This window comes from Nomascus leucogenys, chromosome 13 (genome assembly GCF_006542625.1).
Source record: "Nomascus leucogenys isolate Asia chromosome 13, Asia_NLE_v1, whole genome shotgun sequence".
Lineage (NCBI taxonomy): Eukaryota > Metazoa > Chordata > Mammalia > Primates > Hylobatidae > Nomascus > Nomascus leucogenys.
Genome location: NC_044393.1, coordinates 30,582,240 through 30,605,089, shown reverse-complemented (window position 1 = coordinate 30,605,089; position 22,850 = coordinate 30,582,240). Strand labels below are relative to the sequence as shown.

Genomic DNA, 22,850 nt, shown 5'->3' with positions numbered 1-22,850 from the left:
GGCAGACAGTATCTTCCGTGTTTTCAAAGTTAACATCATCAATAATGAGACAAATCAAAATTGTATGCCACCTCACAGGATACGATTAGAATACAACGTCCTCTCTCTGGTATTCCTGCCAAAGAATGCATAACCTGAATCTTATCATGAAAGTACATCAAATTATGGACATTCTACAAAATAACTGGCTTGTAATCTTTAAGTGTCAAGGTCATGGAAGTCAAAGAAATAATGAGGAACCATCCTAGACTAAAGGAGACTAGAGAGACATGACAGCTAAATGCAACATATGACACTAAACCAAATCCTTTTCCTATAAAGGACAGTTCGAAGACATCTGGAGAAACTTAATGGGGTCTCAGGATTGGATGGTAGTAATCTAACAAGGTTGATTTCCTGATTTTCATAGTTGTACTACAGTTATCTGGGAGAATGTCCCTGTTTGTACAAGATACACATTACAGTATTTGGGGGTTTGTGGACATCAGGTTAGCAAATTACTCTGAAATGATTCAAGGGGAAAAAAAGTTCTTCATAATACACTTGGAACTTCTCTATGGGTTTGCAGTTGTTTTACAATAATTTTTTTTAAAAAAAAGAGAGTTCAGGCCAGTGCAGTGGCTCACGCCTGTAATCCGAGAACTTTGGGAGGCTGAGGTAGGAGGATTGCATAAGGCAAGGAGTTTGAGACCAACCTGGGCAACACAGCAAAACCCCATCTCTACAAAAAATTTGAAAAATTAGCCAGGCATGATTGTACACATTACAGTACCAGCTACTCGGGAGGATGAAGCAGGAGGGTCGCGTGAGCCCAAGGAGTTCAAGGTCACAGTGAGCTATCATTACAACACCACACTCCAGCCAGGGAGACAGAACGAGAGACTTTGTCTCAAAAAATATAAAAAATAAATAATAAAATCAATTAAATTGAGATTTCAGGTTCTATGATTTGAAAAAAACCAAGAGTAAAGAACATCCATGAGATAAACAGGGAAATTAAAACACTGAGCAAATATTTGATAATATTAAGAAAATTGGAAGTGCTTTGGAAATCTAAAAAGAATATTAAGACATTTTTGTCAATTATTGTCAGATATGATAATAGCATTTTGTTTGTAATTTGTTGAAAGTCCTCATCTTCTAGACATATATACTGAAATATTTACTGAAGAAATATCTTTTTTTTTTCGAGATGGAGTCTCACTGTGTGACCCAGGCTGGAGTGCGGTGGCGCGATCTTGGCTCACTGCCACCTCTGCCTCCCAGGTTCAAGCAATTCTCTGCCTCAGCCTCCCAAGTAACTGGGATTACAGGCGCCTGCCACCACACTTGGCTAATTTTTGTATTTTTAGTAGAGATGGGGTTTCACCATCTTGGCCAGGCTGGTCCTGAACTCTGGACCTCAAGTGATCCACCCGCCTCAGCCCCCCAAAGTGCTGGGATTACAGGCACGAGCCACTGCACCCAGCCTCTACGTCTATATATGTTTAAAATTTTCTATAATGTAAAAAAAAAAAAGAAAGAAAGAAAGGCAGGGTGATTATAGACTCTGGAGATAGAGCTGTATCAAATTCTGACTCTGCCACACACTAGCTGTGTACCCTTAGGGAAGTTATGCTCTGTCTCTGAGCTCAGTACCCTCATGCACAAAAGGGAGCTAATAACAGCACCTTTCTCCAAGGACAGTGGTGGCACTCTGTGCTGATGGCCATAAAGTGCACAGTTCCTGGCAGACAGTAAACGCTGAGTGATGTGGGCCATTATCATCTTTTCTGCCACTCTGGACATAGCAACTTGGTGTTTTAAACTGGCCATGTCTGGAGGAAAGAAAGTCTCCTCTACGAGAGAGCAATGACTCCAACTGCTAGCCTTGAAAAACCCAATTATTTTCTAGCCCCAAGTAAGTAATGGCTATGTTGGATGTATAAGAAAGAGCTTTGTGGTCGAGGGCGGTGGCTCACACCTGTAATCCCAGCTCTTTGGGAGGCTGAGGTGGGTGGAGCACCTGAGGTCAGGAGTTTGAGACCAGCCTGGCCAACATGGTGAAATCCTATCTCTACTAAAAATACAAAAATTAGCTGGGCATGGTAGTGGGTGCCTGCAATCCCAGCTACTCTGGAGGCTGAGGCAGGAGAATTGCTTGAGCCTGGGAGGCAGAGGTTGCAGTAAGCCAAGATCGTGCCACTGCACTCCAGCCTAAGCGAAAGAGTGAGACTCCATCTCAAAAAAAAAAAAAAAAGGCCGGGCATGGTGGTTCATGCCTGTAATCCCAGCACTTTGGGAGGCTGAGGTGGGCAGATAACTTCGAGACTAGCCTGGCCAACATGATGAAACCCTGTCTCTACTAAAAAAATACAAAAATTAGCCAGGCGTGGTGACACACACCTGTAATCCCAGCTACTCTGGGGGCAGAGGCAAGAGAATCGCTTGAACCTGGGAAGCAGAGGTTGCAGTGCGCCAAGACTGTGCCACTGCACTCCAGCCTGGGCAAAAGAGCGAGACGCCGTCTCAAAAAAAAAAAAAGAAAAGAAAAGAAATACTTAAGTGTAAATCTAACAAAACATGGACAAAATCTGTATACTGAAAACTACAAAAACTTTGATTTAAAACATTAGCCTGTAGTCCCAGCTACCTGGGAGGCTGAGGCTGGAGGATCAGTTGAGCCCAGCAGTTTGAGTCCAGCCTAGGCAACATAATGAGGAAAAAAATATCAAAGATCTAATGTTCTGAAACATAAAAAACAATATAACACACACATATGGCCTCACCCCTTCCACTAGCACCAACTGGGTACAGCCCACAGATGTCTGATTGGCTTTTGTTGCTTCTTCTCGGAAGACAGTGATAAGTTCCTCCAAACGCCTTAATTTTACCTCTTCTGGGACATCATCCTTCAGCCTATGATATGCCCGTGTCTTCTATTAAAAAAAAAAAAAGAGAGAAGATGGAGGTCACCACGGACTTGTAGAATCTATTCTTAATGCACAGAGGGGGACCATGTTCATTCTACCTACAAGTAACAGACACATGTACAGAAACCCAAGCCAGAGGCAAGAGGTTTCTCTGGCTCTGGGAGCATTCCAAGATAAAAATGTAGTGGAGTCACATTTTTGCAAGGGTTAAATTCTAAATTTAGCACGTGAAAATCACAGACTCAAAATTACTCTTGATATTTATCCTAACGTTACACTTGTACATATACCAAATGATTCACATATACCAGGTTACTCAGCAGCACTATTTATAAAGACATAAGATGCAATGCAGCCTAAATGCTTCAATAGGCAAGTAGTCACAGAAATTATGGTTTATCTATAAAATGGAATATTGTGCAGCTGTTAAACAGAATGATAGTTCTATATGTACTAATGTGGATTGTTCTCCAAAATCTACTGTTACTTGAAATAAGCAAAGTACAGATCAACACACATAACTTTAGTGTAGACAGAATACATACAGGCATGCTTATAAACACATGAAATATCCCCAGAAAGTTACAAAAGAAATTGCTAAGAGTGGTTGCCTTCAGGGAAGGAACTAAAAATCTAGGCAACCTGGGAAGAAGGAAGAACTACTCATGTACACCACTTAACCTTCTGAATTTTATACCACAAGCATGTATTACCTAGTCCAAAAGAAAAAAGGGAATTTATCCTTAAAACACCTTTAAATCATCCAAAACCACAGTGTGTATTATATCTTTATGACATAAGCTCATGTGCAGTACAGCTGGAGAACCACTGAGCTAGACAAACGTATGGAATAAAAGGAATATCTATATACCAAAGTCTGGACATTCAAACCAATCTACCTTGAAGAGAAGTATCCACAGAGGAAAATGGAGAATCCTAAAAATATTGCAGCGTTTACTCCATTCTGTCTTACTATTAACAATAATAACTTACCTCTGTTGTGCATTTACTATGCATGAAACACAATTTTAACTGCTTTAAACATATTATCTTACTTAATCCCCAGAACAACCCTATGAGGTTGGTACTAATGTTATCCCCATTTCACAAATGAGGAAACCAAGACATTTGCCCAATGTCACATAGTTATTAAGTGGCAGAGGCACAATTTGAGTGCTTATTCTCATCCACTAGGTTCTTCATTAAGTTCCTATAACCTTAACCCTAACTTAGGAATTAGGTCCCAAAGTGAACATTCATATTCACTGACCATAGGATGCTTCTGCCACAAGCTGAAAACCCATTTCCCATCCCTAGGATTTTTTTTTTTTTCTTTTTTGAGACAGGGTCTCACTCTGTTGCCAAACTGAAGTGCAGTGGCACAATCTTGGATCACCACAGCTTCAACCTCCCAGGCTCAAGTGATCCTCCCACTTCAGCCTCCCAAATAGCTGGGATCACAGGCATGTGCCACCACGCTTGGCTAATTTTTTTTTTTTTTTTTTTTTTGGTAGAGAAGGGTCTCCCTGTGTTACCCAGGTTGGTCTCAAACTCCTGGGCTTAAGTGATCCTCCCACCTCTACCAATCCTAGTATTAAAAAGAATTTCTCAGGCGGGGCACAGTGGCTCATGCCTGTAATCCCAGCACTTTGGGATGCCGAGGTGGTGGATCACCTGAGGTCGGGAGTTTGAGACCCACCTGACCAACATGTACTAAAAATACAAAATTAGCCGGGCGTGGTGGCACATGCCTATAATCCCAGCTACTCAGGAGGCTGAGGCAGGAGAAAAACTTGAACCCGGAAGGTGGAGGTTGTGGTGAGCTGAGATCGTGCCACTGCACTTCAGCCTGGGCAACAAGAGTGAGACTCTGTCTCAAAAAATAAAAAAAAAAGAATTTCTCTTGGGAGGCTGAGGTGGGTGGACCACGAGGTCGAGAGATCAAGACCATCCTGGCCAACATGGTGAAACAGGCACGGTGGCTCACGCCTGTAATCCCAGCACTTTGGAAGGCCGAGGTGGGCAGATCACGACGTCAGGAGATTGAGACCATCCTGGCTAATGCAGTGAAACCCCATCTCTACTAAAAATAGAAAAAATTTGCCAGGCGTGGTGGCAGGCGCCTGTAGTCCCAGCTACTCGGGAGGCTGAGGCAGGAGAATGGCATGAACCCGGGAGGCAGAGCTTGCAGTGAGCCGAGATCACACAACTGCACTCCAGCCTGGGCGACAGAGCCAGACTGAGACTCCGTCTCAAAAAAAAAAAGAAGCAAAACAGAAACTAACAGCTCCTCTAAAGCTTCATCTCTCCAAAACACTAAAAGATACATGAATACGATACATACATTGGCACAGTTACACTGCCCACAGAACACTACGCAGTGGCTTTAAAATGAATTAGTTGAGGTGTCATGACTCACGCCTGTAATCTCAGCACTTTGAGAGAGCGTAGTGAAAGGACTGCCTGAGCCAGGAGTTTGAGACCAACCTGGACAGCATAGAAAGACACTGCCTCTTAAAAAAACAAAAAAAAATTAGTTTGGTTGATGGCAGCTCAGTAACAATGACAATAAAGTCATGGGTTCAGTCATTCGTCAGCCAGCTTTTCTGAGCCCCCTGGCCACAGGGGTCCTTCAACCTCCTGCCCAAACACAAGCACATTGCCACAAAGGTGACTGAGGGAATGAGGAGTGAACCATGCAAATCCATGCCTACAATCAAGAAAATGACAGCCAACCAGGACTATCCTTCTCTGCAGGAAAAGTGCACTAATCTCTCCTTCTTTCCTAATCTCCTTCTGCTTTGCCTGGGAATCTGCTTTGTTTCCTGGGAAGCCTCCAAGTGAGTTCACTTGCCTAGGAAAATAGAAATTAGGAATCACTGAGGATGGCTGGGAAGATGACCAGGGGCCCCAGTAAAACAAATCACATCTGCAGACCAAAAAGGAGTTTTGCATGTTAAGAAACAATTTTAGGTTTCTTGTAAAGAAAAGGTTTTCTCCTTCCATATTCAAATTGTAAACAATCTAAACATAATTTTAAAATATTTTAATGAAGAGGAATATTGGCACAGTAATCATGTATCATCAAATTGCTGAACTGTTTCAAAGAGTAGACAGAGTGGACTAGAAAAATGAACGGAAGTGAATCGTAAGAGCCTGTGGTTTCTCAAGGACTGCCTTGCCGCCACTCTCTTTTCTGCCCAGTTCTCTACGATCACCCCCAAACTGGTCAGGAATGATGTCAGTCCTCCCCAACCCCAGGGCTCACCTGTCTCATGCTGTAGGCAAAGAGGAAGCCTATGTTGTACTGCACTTCCCGGAGCAAAGAGACTGTCTGGACGTGATCTTCCTCCGTCTCACCACAAAAGCCAGCAATGAAGTCGCTGCTGAGGCTCACACCTGTGACACACAGCAAAGGATGACAGGTCACTGCCTGCTGTTTACCTTCAAGGGAGGCCTTCGGCATATGTGGATTACAAGGGAGGGATAGCAACTGTAAGGTCCTGCCTAGGACTATTCATAAGTAAAACAAAATACCACAGAGTAAGGCGGGATAGGCCTGTTCATCCACAGCATTCCATGACAGAGACCAGCTTCTTGGCCTACATTTCCCCTAAGCACTAGAAAAGGTATTTCCACCTCCAATGCTGCATTTAGGGACACAGTAGGGAGTCCACATTTTTGTATCAGTCCTCTTACCAGTGAAAACCTTGTGGTGCTTCATACAAAAATATATTTCTGAATTTGGTTTGATACAATGGTCATCTAAGACAGTAGTAGCAGTTGGGTGCGGTAGCTCACCCCTGTAATCCCAGCACTTTGAGAGGCCAAGGTGGGCGGATCACGTGAGGTCAGGAGTTCGAGACCAGCCTGGCCAACATGGCAAAATCCCATCTCTACAAAAAATACAAAAATTAGCAAGGCAGGGTGGTATTCAAGTGTAGTCCCAGCTACTCAGGAGGCTGAGGTGTGAGGATCACCTGAGCCCAGGGAGGTCAAGGCTGCAGTGAACTGTGTTCATGCCACTGCATTCCAGCCTGGGCGACAGAATGATAACCTATCCCCCCAAAAAATTATTCCAATGACCCAATGAGGTGAGTACTATTAACTCCATTTTACAGATGAGAAAGCTGCATCCCACAGAAAGGAAGTCTCTTATCTGCTGTCACACAGCCTATAACAGTGGAGCTTGACCCATAGCCAGAAACCTAGCCTCTGCATTACCCTGCCCCATCAAAACAAAAGTATTTGTGCATAAAAGTTAAAATAATTAGGCCAGGTGCAGTGGCTCATGCCTGTAATCCCACCACTTTGGCAGGCTGAGGCAGGCAGATCACTTGAGGTCAGGAGTTCGGGACCAGCCTGGGCAACACGGTGAAACCTCATCTCCACCAAAAAATACAAAAATTAGCTGGGCATGGTGGCCTGTAGTCCTGGCTACTTGGGAGGCTGAGGCACGAGAATCGCTTGAACCTGGCAGGCAGAAGCTGCAGTGAGCCAAGATTGCGCCACTGCACTCTAGCCTGGGCAATAGAGCAAGATTCTGTCTCAAAAAAAAAAAAAGTCGTAATAATTAGAAATTTAAGGAAAAATTTATACACCCTCAACCAAATCTAAACTAAAAGACTACAGAGTATTTTATTAGGAGGAAGGGGACAGAGAAGAGGAATATGGAATAAGATAATATGAAAGGAATTATCTCTAAAATGTACAGTAATAAGTTGCCATAAAGCTAGTTAGAAAAAGTACACATTTTAAAAGATATCAATTGTTCTCAAATCAGAACTAATTTAGACATAACTTTGTCACCTTACAAGATAAGATAAGGTCTTTCCTCTATGTCCAGAAATGCAAAGACCATAGAAAAGGAATCTCTATAGCCTTGAGGCTACAAGGTGATCCACACCTGAGTATTTCCAGCAGGACTAAGACAACAAAAAATCAGAAAGACATAAAAGAAAGAATACAAGGAGAGAGAAAGAGAAAGAAGAAGAGCACAAAAGGTATGAAATTGTGACACAAGGAAATGCCAAAGGTGTTGACAGTTGCCTATATCTAACCATAAGGCTGGTCACTGGTAGAGTAACATGCTCAGCAGAATGAGTTTCTTAAATGTACCTGGAATAGATTCTCTAATATGGTGAACTAACTCCACATAAGCTTCTCTTGAATATCTGCAATAAAGAACAAAAGGAAAAGGCCTACATAAATTCAACCTTTTAAAATGAATGCTATAACAAGATAACACTATGAATTCCCACATGTAATCACTTCTCATCCACATGGCAGGGCACACCAGTAAATTAAAGTATCCAAAAGAGCCCTTTTGATCCAAGCTGTATCTTCTAATCTAATCTAGAGCCTATGAATTTTTATTTAAGGACATAAACTATTTTTTTTTTTTTTTTTGAGACAGAGTCTCGCTCTCTCTCTCAGGCTGGAGTGCAATGGCACAATCTCGGTTCACTGCAACTCAAACTCCTGGGCTCAAGTGATCCTTCCACCTCAGCCTCTTGAGTAGCTGGGACCACAGATGTGCGCCACCACACCCAGCTAGTGTGTGTGTGTGTGTGTGTGTGTATGTGTGTGTTGTGTGTGTAAAGACTGGGTTTCGCCATGTTGCCCAGGTGTGTGGGTGGGAGGGGGGGACTGGGTTTCACCATGTTGCTCAGGTGTGTGCATGTGTGTGTGTGTGTGTGTAGGGACCGGGTTTCACCATGTTGCCTAGGTGTGTGTGTGTGTGTGTGTGTGTGTGTGTATGTGTGTTTGTGTGTGTAGAGACTGGGTTTCGCCAGGTTTTGCCACGTTGCCCAGGTGTGTGTGTGTATAAAGACTGGGTTTCCCCATGTTGCCCAAGCTGGTCTATTCTCAAACTATTGAGCTCAGGCAATCTGCCCACCTCGGCCTCCCAAAGTGCTTGGATTACAGGCAGAAGCCACAGTGCCTGGCCAGCATAAACTATTCTAAATAGCTTTTTTTATTTAACTAATAAATCTAGACAGATTAAACATTTTAGAGGACCTCTAAAACACTATGCTCTGTGGAAAACAAGACAAAGCACTAATTCCATACAGCTTGCCTTGGGACAGATTCCCCCTTCAGTCTCATCTGTGTAATACTTATTATTCTCAAAGAAAGTGAACACATAGAGTGACATTTAAATTCCAAGATGCAACAAAACCTTAATGTTAACATTAAAGAATTAAAATCTCAGAGTATGCCACACCATAGGTGCTTAATTAAAAAAAAACATACTAAACAGTGAAAATGGGTAACCCGGTCCTTAGCCTATGTTATGGAGTTAGCGAAGCAAGCTCCAGTGCCCCGTGGCTTAGTCATACAATAAATACTTACTGTCACACAGTAGCTGCTCAGTAAATATTTATGCTTTTTAAACTAAACAGTGAAAATGGGTGACCAGTCCTTAGCCTTTGCTTATGAAGTGAGCAGAAGCAAACTCCAGTGCCCAGTGGCTTAGTCATACAATAAATATTTACTGAGCAGCTACTTTGTGCCACATACTGTGCTAGGTTCTTGGCAACAAAGACATTGTTTGGTCATTAAGGAAACATGGAAAAGTGAGGGATGCCCCCTCTCCAAGCAAGTCTGACCCCCTCCACATGGCCTCCAACACACGGCTGCTTCCACTCTGGGCTGGCAGGTGGATCTGTTTACAGATGTTATCTCTCTCATGAATCAGCTGCAGAACCTGATGAAACAGAACACATTATAGGTAATCACAATCTCACCAAAGAACCTTACAGAAAGCAACACTGCTCTTACTATGTATCCTCCAAGGTCAATTTTCATATAATTAAGAGGTTAATTAAACCAAACACACAAAATCACCTATTCCCTAACTTTTGTTCAAGCCCCGTTCTATTTGTCCCAGACATTTCACCTGATGGCATCTCTGCTTTCAAAGAGTAGAGAGAAGAAAGCAAGCAGAGGTCAGATTAAAGCCATGGAGCTGAATACAGGTAGCACTGACACTAGGGTCAGCAGGCAAAGAAGGAAAAAAATGGCACTTCTTTCATCTAGCTTACAAAGTAGTCACTTTCTTTTTTTTTGAGACAGAGTATCACTCCATTGCCCAGGCTGGAGTACAGTGGTGCCATCTCCACTCACTGCAACCTCTGTCTCCTGGGTTCAAGCGATTCTCCTGCCTCAGCCTCCCCAGTAACACGGATTACAGGCGCAAACCACCACACCTGACTAACTTTTGTATTTTTAGTAGAGATGATGTTGCCCAGGCTGGACTAGAAATACTGACCTCAAGTGATCCACCTGCCTCAGCCTCCCAAAGTGCTGGGATTACAGGCGTGAGCCACCACGCCCAGCCCAAACTAGTCACTTTTAAAGATACCATCAGGTCAGGTGTCATGGCTCACCTCTGTAATCCCAGCACTTTGGGAGGCCAAGGCAGGAGGATTGCTTGAGGCCAAGAGTTCAAGACCAGCCTGGACAACATAGCAAGACCTTGGGTCTATTTTTATTTTTTTAATTTTTAAAAGAAGAAAAAAGGAAAAAAAAAAAGATACCATCAAAAAACTGATACTAGGGGAAAATATTTGAAAACATATTGACAAAGGATTTGAATCAAGAATACATAAACAGGCTGGGTGCAGTGGCTCATGCTTGTAATCCCAGCACTTTGGGAGGCTGAAATGGGCAAATCATTTGAGGTCAGCAGTTCGAGACCAGCCTGGCCAACATGGTAAAACCCCGTCTCTACTAAAAATACAAAAATTAGCTGGACATGGTGGTGTGCACCTGTAATCCCAGCTACTCAGGAGGCTGAGGCAGGAGAATCACTTGAACCTGGGAGGCAGAGGTTGCAGTGAGGCCAGATCACACCACTGTGCTCTAGCCTGGGTGACAGAGTGAGACTCCATCTCAAAAAAAAAAAAAGGAAAAAGAAAAGAAAACGTAAAGAGAACAGAATCCAGTTTCTCTCCTCCACTGCAAGAAAGGCCCCTTTGCAATGGTCAAAAAAATAAAGGATATGTAAAGAACTTTTACAACTCAATAAGAAGACAATCCAAAGGAAAAAAGATGAAAGTGGGGGCCAAAAGAAAGACTTTTCACTGAAACAAAAAACCTCCAAAAAAAAAAGGTTTCAGATGTGGGCTACCTACTCCATGCCAGGCACCGTGCTAAGTACCTTTGACACAATATAGGCATACCTCAGAGATATCACAGGTTTGGTTCCAGATCACCACAATGACGAGAATATTGCAATAAAGTGAGTGACACAAATTTTTTGGTTTCCCAGTGCAAATAAAAGTTATATTTACTCTATACTGCAGTCTATTAAGTGAAAACAATGTACATACCTTAATTTCATTATATATTTTTTTTAATACATCAAGATAGGGTCTCACTCTATCACCCTTGCTAGAGTGCCATGAAACTGTAGCTCACCCCAACCTTGAACTCCTAGGCCAAGCGATCCTCCTGTTCCAGCCTCCCAAGTAACTACGACTACAGGCATGTGCCACCATGCCCAGCTAATTTTTTTATTTAAAAATTATAAGGCCGGGCACAGTGGCTCATGCCTGTAATCCCAGCACTTTAGGAGGCCAAGGCGGGTGGATCACGAGGTCAAGAGTTCGAGACCAGCCTGGCCAACATCTCTACTAAGTCTCTACTAAGAATACAAAAATTAGCCAGGCATAGTGGTGCATGCCTGTAGTCCCAGCTACTTGGGAGGCAAGGCAGGAGAATTGCTTGAACCTGGGAGGCAGAGGTTGCAGTGAGCTGAGATCGCACCATTGCACTCCAGCCTGGGTGACAGAGCAAGACTCAGTCTCGAAAAAAAAAATAATAAATAAAAATAAAAAATAAAAACCATAAAGTTGTTATGTTGCCTGGGCTGGTGTCCAACTCGTAGGCTCAAGTGATTCTCCTGCCTCAACCTCCCAAAGTGCTGGCATTACAGGGATGAGCCACCAGTGAATATTTTAAGCTCACTGTTGAGACCTACTGCTTAGGAAAAAAGATTCCTTTCTAAATATGGCTGTTCATTGACAATGCACCTAGTCATCCCAGAGCTCTGAAAGAGATGTACAAGGAGATTATTAGTGTTGTTTTTATGCCTGCTAACACAATATCCATTTTGCAGCCCATGGATCAAGGAGTAATTTCAACTTTCAAGCCCTATTATTTTAATTTTTAGTTTATATAAGATCAATTCTTATTTAAGAAATATATTTCATAAAGCTATAGCTGTCATAGATAGTGACTTCTGTGATGGATCTGGGCAGAGTAAACTGAAAACATTCCGGAAAGAATTCATCATTCTAGATGCCATTAAGAACATTAATGATTCATGGGAAGAGGTGGAAATGTCAACATTAATAGGAGTTTGGAAGACACTGATTTCAACATTCATGGATGATTTTCAGGGGCTCACGACTTCAGTGGAGGATGTAACATCCTCTTTAGCATCATTCTTAAGGGCCCTAGGATTTTCAGAATGGCAAATCAGCACTGGCTTCAACTTAAAGTCACCAGCTGCCTTGGCCCCTAACAAGAGAGTCTGGCTAGGCGCAGTGTCTCACGCCTGTGATCCCGGCACTTTGAGAGGCCTAGGTGGGAGAACTGCTTGAGGTCAGGTGTTCAAGACCAGCCTGGGCAACACAGCAAGACCTTACCTCTAATTTTTTTAAAAGGAAACAAGAGACAGTCAGCCTGTCCTTTGAAGCTTTGAAGAATGGCACTGATTTATCTTCTCTAGCTATGAAAGTCCCAGATGACATCTTCTTCCAATAGAAGACTGTTCATTTACACTGCAAATCTGTTGTTTAGTAGAACCACCTTCATCATTGATCTTAGCTAGATCTTCTGGATAACTTGCACAGCTTCTACATCAGCACTATGGCTTCCCCTTACACTTTGATGTTAGAGAGATGACTTCTTTCCTTAAACCTTGTAAGTCAACCTCTGCTAGCTTCAAACTTTTCTTCTTCAGCTTCCTCACCTCTCTTGGCCTTCAGAGAACTGAAGAGAGCTAAGGCCTTGCTCTGGATTAGGCTTTGGCTTAAGGCAGTGCTGCGGCTTCTTTGATCTTCTCTCCAGATCACTAAAGCTTTCTCCGTATCAGCAAAAAGGCTGGGTGTTTTGTTGGTGTTGGTTTTTTTGGGTTTTTTTTTTTTTGTTTTTCTTTTTGAGACAGAATCTCACTCTATTGCCCAGGCTGGAATGCAATGGCACAATCTCGGCTCACTGCAACCTCTGCCTCCCAGGTTCAAGCAATTCTCCTGCCTCAGCCTCCCAAGCAGCTAGGATTACAGGTCTGCACGACCAAACCCAGCTAATTTTTCTATTTTTAGTAGAGAAGAGTTTTGCCATGTTGGCCAGGCTGGTCTAGAACTCCTGACCTCAGGTGATCTACCCACCTTGGCCTCCCAAAGTGCTGGGATTAAAGGTGTGAGTCACTGCGCCCGGCCTGTGAGCCACCACGCCCAGCCAAAAAGGCTGTTTTGTTTTCTTATCATTCACGTGTTCAGTGGAGTAGTACTTTTAATTTCCTTCATGAACTTTTCCTTTGCACTTACAACTTGGCTGGTTGACATAAGAGGCCTAGCTTTCAGCCTAGCTTGGCTTTCAACATGATTTCCTCAGTAAGCTTTAACATTTCTGGCTTTTGATTTCAAGTGAGGGCCCTGCGACCCTTCCCTTCACTTGAGCACTTTAGAGGCCATTGTAGGGTGATTAAATGGCCCAATGTCAATATTGTTGTGTCTCAGGGAATAGGGAGGCCTGAGGAAAGGGAGAGAGATGGGGGAATGGCCATCTGTGGAGCAATCAGAACACACACATCATTTACCAATTTAGGTCACTGTCTTATGTGGGTGTGGCTCATGGTGTCCCGAAACAATTTTAAGAATAACATTAAATAGCACTGATCACAGATCACCATAACAGACATAATAATGAAGTTTGAAATATTGTGAAAATTACCAAAATATGACACAGAGACATGAAGTAAGCACATGCTGTTGGAAAAATGGTGCTGACAGACTTATTCAGAGTTGCCACAAACCTTCCATTTGTTAAAAATAACTCCATAATATCTGCAGAGTGCAATAAAACAAGGTATGCCTTTGTATCTATTTCACAACAACTCAAAGCAGGAGGTAATTGTTAACCCCTTATTAACCCTATTTTACAGATAAAGATGAAAAGTTGAAAACATCACATGCTCACTGTTAAAGCAGTGGAAAAGCTGAGATTTGAACCCGGGTCTGTCTGAGGCGAAAGTCTGGGCTGTTTCCCAGGGCACCACATCACCTCCTTCCTGTCCGCCCCACACCACCATTACCACCCCACCACCATTATTACCACTCAGCTGCCCACTTTGTAACAAATCCTCTCTGTATAGCCCTCACGGTCCTGTAGGTGGTCTTAACCTCCCGCTGATATCAGTCCTACCTCCACTCCCACCTTGGCAGACTTTTCTTCGAGACAGGGTCTCACTATCTCACCCAGGATGGAGTGCAGTGGTGTGATCTCGGCTCACTACAGCCTCGACTTCCTGGGCTCATGTGATTCTCCCACCTCAGTCTCCCAAGTAGCTGGAACTACAGTCATATGCCACCTCAGTCTCCCAAGTAGCTGGAACTACAGTCGTATGCCACCCTACCCGGCTAATTTTTCGTATCTGCAGTAGAGACAGGGTTTCACCATGTTGCCCAGGCTGGTTTCCAACTCCTGAGCTCAAGCAATCCACCTGCCTCAGCCTCTCCAAGTGTTGAGATTATTGGTGTAAGCCCCGTGACCAGCCCCTGGTGGACTTTAAATCTTCAAAGGACCAGCAGATCCAGAGGGTGATGCAGCAATACCCCACAGGATCCCTAAGCAGGATTCCAGGTCCCTGCTGCATCCCTACTGGGTCCAGCCTTTGGAATGCTCAATATCAGTTTGTCACAGCTAACCTGACGCTCACCTCATCAGGAAAATCCTTGGGGTGGGGAGAGGTAAAACGGATCCTCATTTCAGGATCTACTCTGGAGACCTGATCCAGAAGATGAGCAAAACGAAGTCCTCCTTGCTTGGTTTTATAGTTGGTGGTAAAGCCACGGCTGAGATTGGTAGGCACTGCATTGTTGAACTGAACCTCTGAATTGTCCCGAAAACTATTAACATTCTGACCAAGAAGTGTCACTTCTTTCAGCCCCTAAACATGGGAAAATATATTGGAATTTTAAAACTTTTGGGTAGCTTCATAAAAAAACACTAATTAAAAATTAGCTGAAATTAACATATTTTTTGTTTTAAACAAAAGAAAAATCGACCCTACCAAGAGTCATCTATAAGTGTGTTGTGTCTATAACCGAATAATTTCAAGCTTACACACCTTACCTAAAGAGCTAAACCTCATAATAAAGCCTTATATAAAAATTAAACTTCAAAACATTATTTAGAATCAAAACTGGAAACAAACTCAATAATCCACAATAATGGTTAACTTATGATAGATCTGTTATTTGAATGTTATACACCATGACTATATAAAGTATTCTCACCAAAAATATTTATCCTAAACTAATCAAGCTGTTACACCTAACTTCCAGTTACCAGAATTCAGGGAGATATATTAAATGACAACATGAGGAAAAAATCAGACAAAGGAGACTCATGTCTGATCTCTTCAAAAAGTTAATGCATCATTTAAAGCAAACAACAACAACAAAAAACAAAAGAGCTGTTTTAGATTTTTTTTTCTTCTTCTTCTTGAGACAGGGTCTCCCTCTGTTGCCCAGGCTGGAGTGCAGCAGCACGATGATAGCTCACTGCAGCCTCAACCTCCCATGCTTAAGCAATCCTCCTGCCTCAGCCTCCCAAGTAGCTGGGACTACTTTTGTTTACTTTTGTAGAGATGGGATTTCACCATGTTGCACAGACTGGTTTTAAACTCCTAAACTCAAGCAATCCTCCCACGTCAGCCTCCCAAAGTGTCTGGCTTAAATAACTACTGATTTTCATACATATGATAATGATATCACGGTTATAAAGAGAAAAATTGTTACTCATAGGAGATACATACTGAAGTATCTAGGGGCAAGTGTCCTGAGGTCTACAAATTACTTGAAATGGTTCAGAAAAAATACATTTATGGGTGCATGGAGATAGGTGTATGACAAAATGTTAACAATCACATTTTTCTATTATACTAGTCTTTCTATTTGTCTGTTTGAAAATTTATGTTATAGGCCAGGTGCAGTGGCTCCCTCCTGAAATCCTGGCACTTTGGGAGGCCAAGGTGGGCGGATCACAAGGTCAGGAGTTCAGACCAGCCTGGCTAACATGGTGAAACCCCATCTCTACTAAAAATACAAAAAGTTAACTGGGCCTGGTGGCAGGCACCTAATCCCAGCTACTAAGGAGGGTGAGGCAGGAGAATCGCTTGAACCCAGGAGGCAGAGGCTGCAGTGAGCCAAGACCATGCCACTGCACTCCAGCCTGGGCAACAGAGCGAGACTCCATCTCAAAAAATAGAAATGTTATATTATAAAGTTTCACAAAAAGTGGTTGCTAAAAAAGACTTGTTTTGTAACTTTATTTTGACATAACTTCAATTTACAGACAAACTGCAATATTAAAAGAATTCCCATATACTCTTTGCCCAAATTCATCAAATGTTAACACTGCACCCCATTTGTTTATCATTCACATTCAGACACTCATATACACTCTCTCTCAACACACATATGACTACATTTTTTTAAGCCTTCTGAGAAAAAGTCACAGATATCATACTCTTTTATTCCCAAATATTTTAGTATATATTTCCTAAAAATAAGGGCATTCTCCTATATAATTTCAGGACAATTATCAAAATCAGAAATATTGATACAATACTATTATCTAATCTACTTTCCATAAATCAAATGTTACCAATAGTCCAAATAATGTTTTGTTGTTGTTGTTGTTGTTGTTGTTATTGTTGTTTTTTGAGACAGAGTCTCACTCTGTTGCCCAGGCTGGAGTGCACTAGCGTGATCTTGGCTCACTGCAATCTCCGCCTCCCAGGTTCAAGCGATTCTCCTGCTTCAGCCTCCTGAGTAGCTGGGACTAGAGGCGTGTGTCACCATGCCAGGCTAACTTTTTGTATTTTTTAGTAGAGACGGGTTTTGCCAAGTTGCTCAGGCTAGTCTCAAACTCCAGAGCTCAGGCAATCTGCACACCACGGCCCAAAATGCTAGGATTACAGGTGTGAGCCACCACACCTGGCCCAAATAATGTTCTTTATAACTTTTTTTCCCTGATCAGAATCCCAATCGAGGACCATGTGATGCATTTAGTTGTCATAACTCCAGTCTCCATAAAGGCTATTTATTTGTATAAGTTATGACATATTGTTAATCTAAAAAGCAGGATATACTAAATGCAATGTGGATCCTGGATTGGATCCTGGAAACGAAATAAGACATTAGTGGAGAAACTGGCAAAATCCAAATAAAGTCTGAAGAGAGTTAATAGTAACATACCAATATTAATCTCTTAGTTTTTACTTTGTTTGTTTTGTAATAGAGACAGCAGCTCCCTGTGTTGCCCAGGCTGGTCTTGAACTCCTACATTCAAGGCACTCTCCTGCCTTGGCCTCCCAAAGTGCTGGGATTACAGCACCAAAAAATGTACTAAAGAAAGATGGCAATGCTCGAGGAAACTCTTTGCAATTTTCCTGTAAATATAAAGTCATTCCAAAACAAAAAGTTTATTAAAAAGTAGGATATAAAACTAAGTAAAATACACACACATATATAAAAAGACATACAAACCAAATGCAGAATGACTTAAGGAACAATTGGGGAACTCTCAATAAGGATGAACTGGAATGAGACAGTATTTAGCAATTTTTGTTAATCTTACTGGAAGAACTAATGGTATTAAAAATATTCTTGGCCGGGCACGGTGGCTCATGCCTGTAATCCTAGCACTTTAGGAGGCCAAGGCGGGTAGATCGCCTGAGGTCAGGAGTTCGAGACCAGCCTGCCCAACATGGTGAAACCCCGTCTCTACTAAAAATACAAAAATGAGCTGAGTATGGTGGCGCATGCCTGTAGTCCCAGTTACTCAGGAGGCTGAAGCAGGAGAATCACATGAACCCAGGAGGCAGAGGTTGCAGTGAGCTGAGATCGTGCCATTGCACTCCAGCATGGGCAAAAAGAGCGAAATTCCGTCTCTAAATAAATAAATAAAATTAAATAAAAACATTCTTTAGCAGCACATGGTGGTGCGTGCCTATAATCCCAGCTACTCAGGAGGCTGAGGCAGGAGGATCACTTGAGTCCCGGGGGCAGAGGTTGCAGTGAGCCAAGATCATAACACTGCACTCCAGCCTGGGCAACAGAACAAGACTCTGTCCCAAAAAAAAAAAAAAAAAAAAAAAAAAAAAAAAAAATAAAAAAAAAAAAAAAAAAAAAATGCACACTAAAACTAGGCAAAAACATGAACAGGAGGACCAAGATGCATGATCCCGGAAAAAAACTCACAAAATAAATAAATAAGATAGATAAAAAGAAATCCATTTTAATTATTAAGGATGACAGCTCAAAAAAAAAAAAAAAAAAGGCAGGTGGGCTCACACCTGTAATCCCAGCACTTTGGGAGGCCAAGGCGGGTGGATCACTTGAGCTCAGGAGTTCGAGACCAGCCTGACCAACATGATGAAACCCCGTCTCTATTAAAAATACAAAAATTAAGCCGGGCGCAGTGGCTCACACCTGTAATCCCAACACTTCGGGAGGCCGAGGTGGGAGGATCACCTGAGGTCTGGAGATCGAGACCAGCCTGAACAACATGGAGAAACCCCGTCTCTACTTAAAAAATACAAAATTAGCCAGGCGTGGTGGCGCATGCCTATAATCCCAGCTACTCGGGAGGCTGAGGCAGGAGAATCATTTGAACCCGGGAGGCAGAGGTTGTGGTGAGCCGAGATCACACCATTGCACTCCAGCCTGGTTAATAAGAGCAGAACTCTGTCTCAAAAAAAAAAAAAAAAAAAAAATTAGCCGGGTGTGGTGCCAGGCACCTGTAATCCCAGCTACTCAGGAGGATAAGGCAGGAGAATCGCTTGAATCCGGGAGGTGGAGGCTGCAGTGAGCCAAGATCATACCACTACACTCCAGCCAAAAAAAAATAAAAAATAAAAGTAAATGAAACAAATATGGCAAAATGCAACAATGGTTAAATTTAGGTGATTGTTAGCTGGGGCAGAGGGGTCATTATACTATTCCCTCTTTTCAGTATATTTAAGTATTTTTCATATAAAAAGATTAAAAAGACTTTTTATAAAAGTTGCTTACTTAGAAGACTTCCAATAGATAACCATTGTTTGAATGAATAAATGGACATTCTGTTAAAGTCACAATATTCTATACTCTTTGCAACTGTAGTCTAAAAAATCTAAATGAAAGAAAAAAATCTTTAAAAGTTATTAAACAAGCAAAATTATTAAGTGACTAACAGATACTTTAAAATACAAGTAAGATCTTAATTTTCCACAAGTCTATGGCCTTGAATTCACTAAGACTCACTTTAATGTTATTAAGTTCCTTCTTTTATAGGCAAATGGCCTAGAAAGGTTGGGGAGTTTTGTCACCATCTCAATCTATTTAAACAGAATGTCTCTATCCTGAAGGAGTGAGTTTTAGTACTGAGGGAGAGCTAGAAGGGGAGAGGAAGGAGACAACTTTAGACCAGGAAGCACTTGGAGAGGTGAGGTATGGAGAATGCCTCACAGAGCAGGGGAGCAGCTAGGGGTCAAATCAGGGAACTGATTATCTGGGGGTAAGACAAGAGAAGACAGCACTGCCAGAATGTGAGGATGATAGCAAACTGGTGACTTAGAACTAGAGCAGGGAGGCCAGGCACAGTGGCTCATGACTGTAATCCCAGCACTTTGGGAGGCCAAGACAGTATGATTACTTGATCCCAGGAGTTCTAGACCAGCCTGGGCAACATAGTGAGACCTCATCTCTACAAATAATTAAAAAATTCACTGGGCGTGGTGGCACCTACCTGTGGTCCCAGCTACTTGGGAGGCTGAAGTGGGAGAATTGTTTGAGTCCAGGCAGGTGATGCTGCAGTGAGCTCTGACCACACCACTGTACTCCAGCTTGGGTGACAGAGTGAAAGCCCGTCTCAAAAATAAAAAATAAAAAAAGAACTGGGGCAGGGGTTACCCTGGCCCTCTCCCATGATTCCTGAGCCAAACAAGTAAGGAAGCAGGGAGACACCACTGTTAGGAAAAGCCACCATATTCCCACCTATTGTCCTTTTCTGCAGGGGTAGCAGATTCAGGCCTGGGGCTAAGGAAAAGACCTCCTCAAAAGCTGAGGACCAGCTCCCAGTGGGAGAAAGAGGAGCAGATCTCCCCTGTGGCTTCTGATCTGCCTTACTCCCCTCCTCTATTCTGTCCCTCAACTAGTGAGCTGGCTCAGTGATAAAATGAACAATAAATCTGGGAGTTTTTCCTGGAAAAGACAAATACATAATTCCTCGAAAATTTAGCTATGTGCCAGGTAATTTAAAAACTTTTCCTCCAATCCTTCTAATAAGCCTGCAAGCAGGGTATTCTTTTATTCTCTTTTCATAGATGAGGAAACTGCATTACAACAACAGTTAAATTGACATGCCAAAGAACCAAGCCAGAATTTACACTCCATCACCTGACTGTAATCCCATGCCCTCTCCATCCACCATGCTGCCTCCATGGTGGAGCTCTGTAATTTGTGGGCAATAAACCAATGATGTACACCCAAGTAGTTCTTTCTGGCCAGGCATGGTCCTAAACTTCAGTAAGTCAGAGACAGCATAGGCCCAAAACTACAAAGGTTATCCTCATCCTTCCCCAAACGTGTTCACAGCAAGAAAGCCTGGAGAACTCTTCACCTGCTCAGAAAGCTTCTTCACTTCCTCTAGAATGGAAGCAATAGGCCGACTCCTCTCTCTGCCCCGGGTGAAAGGAACAATGCAGTAGCTACACATGTTGTCACAGCCTCGCATGATCGACCTGGAGAAGAAAGTACCAGAACTTAGTAACAGTAGCAGGGTGGGCTGGTGTGACCCAAGGAGCAGGTCTCAGCTCCAATGGCATTATTCTTTGGCTCTGAATCCTCTTGCCACAATGCTCACACCGGACCAATCTGAGATCTAAGCACTAAAGTAGACTTTTTTTATCTTTAAAAATTGGTATCTAATCACAGAATATAAACCAAACTATAACCGGTGGGACACTGACTAGCCTGAGGAAGCACAGTGGTGAGGGGCTAGAATACATACTTACCACACTTGGACTTCCTACTGTTTTTTTGTTTTGTATTGTTTGAGACAGAGTCTCACTCTGTCGCCAGGCTGGAGTGTAGTGGCGCAATCTCAGCTCACTGCAACCTCCACCTCCCAGGTTCAAGTGATTCTCCTGCCTCAGCCCCCCGAGTAGCTGGGACTACAGGCGTCCGCCACCACGCCCAGCTAATTTTTGTATTTTTAGTAGAGACGGGCTTTCTCCATGTTGGCCAGGATGGTCTCGATCTCTTGACCTCGTGATCCACCCACCTCAGCCTCCCAAAGTGCTGGGATTACAGGCGTGAGTCACCACACCCGGCCCCTCTACTGTTTTTAAATTCTTTTTTCCAGACAGCCTGAATATGTTTGTAACTACTGTTTTTATGAGTATATTATCTGAACTTTTTACATCCAGACCAGAAAAAAATAAATATTATAAAGTGTGTATATATGTGTGCGTATAGGGCAAGGAGACCCTGGATTTAAAACACAGAATTCTACATTTCTCACACCTTCCTGATCCAACTGTTAGGTATCTAAGTTAAATCACTCTCTTTAATTCACATCCTGTATGTGAAAGCCTCAATCTATCTGAAGGAAATAATTACGGCTATGTATCAAAGATGTTCACTGAAGAATTATGTAATAAATGTTAGCTTTTATTTTTACTAAGCATTCCAACAATATTATATAGCCATTAAAATAAGCAGACATTGACAAACTTTTCTGTAAAAAAAAAACACCCGATAGTAAATATTTGAGACTTAGCAGGCTATAGTCTCTGTCCCAACTATTTAACCTTGCTTTAGTGGCAAAAGCAGCCAGAGGCAATATGTGAATCAATGGGCATGCTTGTATTCCAGTAAAACCTTATTTACAAAAAGAGGCAGTAAGCTATTTGGCAACCTCTGTTATAGAAAATTTAATGCCATGGCTAGGCGCAGTGGCTCACTCTTATAATCCCAGGATTTTGGAAGGCTGAGGCGGGAGGATCACCCAAGCTCAGGAGTTTGAGACCAGCCTGGGCAATATAGTGAGACCCTATCTCTGTAAAAATTCAAAAAAAAAATAGCCGGGTGTGGTGGTGCACACCTGTAGTCCCAGCTACTCGGGGGACTAAAGCAAGAGCCCAGGATGTCAAGGCTGCAGTGAGCCCTGATCATGCCACTGCACTCCAGCCTAGGTGACGAGAGTGAGACCCTGTCTCAAAAAAAAAAAAGTGTGAAAGAAAGAAGAGGCTTATTCCCCATCTCTTAGGCAGTGACTCACACAAAGGCAGATGTGGCACTGGGGCTTGTCTGGACTGGCATGACATCAGCATAGGTCTCGTCCAGAGAGAGCAGCACGTTGGCAGCTTGCTGGCCCGACTCAGCAACAGCCAGCAGCTGGGGAAGGTCCCGGTAGGCGTCAGGACCAGCCAAAATATCTACCATTTTCTCTCTGTTGAGAATCTCCTCCTTCAACCTCTCAGCCATGCAGCCTGGAAGGGAAAAAGAAACAAGCACCTTTCCCCAAATTCACCTGGTGTTTAATGGCTTCTTCTTATTCCACTTTATACCTAGCTGGGATTAGAGACCAGGGAACAGAAAACTTCTCTAAGAATTGAGTATCATCCTTCAAATTTAACCAACACTCCCATCGCAC

The 22,850-nt window shown here is 42.7% G+C and overlaps 1 protein-coding gene across 3 annotated transcripts in view; it reads right to left on the bottom strand.

The window, feature by feature from the left end:
• The window catches only part of CDK5RAP1 (CDK5 regulatory subunit associated protein 1), a 39,887-nt gene that overhangs the window by 4,175 nt on the left and 12,862 nt on the right, over window positions 1-22,850 (bottom strand). For 2 of the 3 annotated variants that reach the window (XM_003273532.2, XM_012511878.2), the window contains exons 6-12: window positions 22,476-22,686; window positions 20,814-20,934; window positions 14,863-15,093; window positions 9,524-9,621; window positions 8,031-8,086; window positions 6,181-6,311; window positions 2,769-2,918 (exon numbers count right to left, since the gene is read on the bottom strand). In XM_003273532.2, coding sequence (XP_003273580.1) covers window positions 2,769-2,918; window positions 6,181-6,311; window positions 8,031-8,086; window positions 9,524-9,621; window positions 14,863-15,093; window positions 20,814-20,934; window positions 22,476-22,686 — 998 coding nt within the window. Of the gene's footprint in view, window positions 1-2,768; window positions 2,919-5,648; window positions 5,767-6,180; window positions 6,312-8,030; window positions 8,087-9,523; window positions 9,622-14,862; window positions 15,094-20,813; window positions 20,935-22,475; window positions 22,687-22,850 lie in introns of those variants that run through there. The other variant, XM_030826785.1, reaches the window with a different exon arrangement.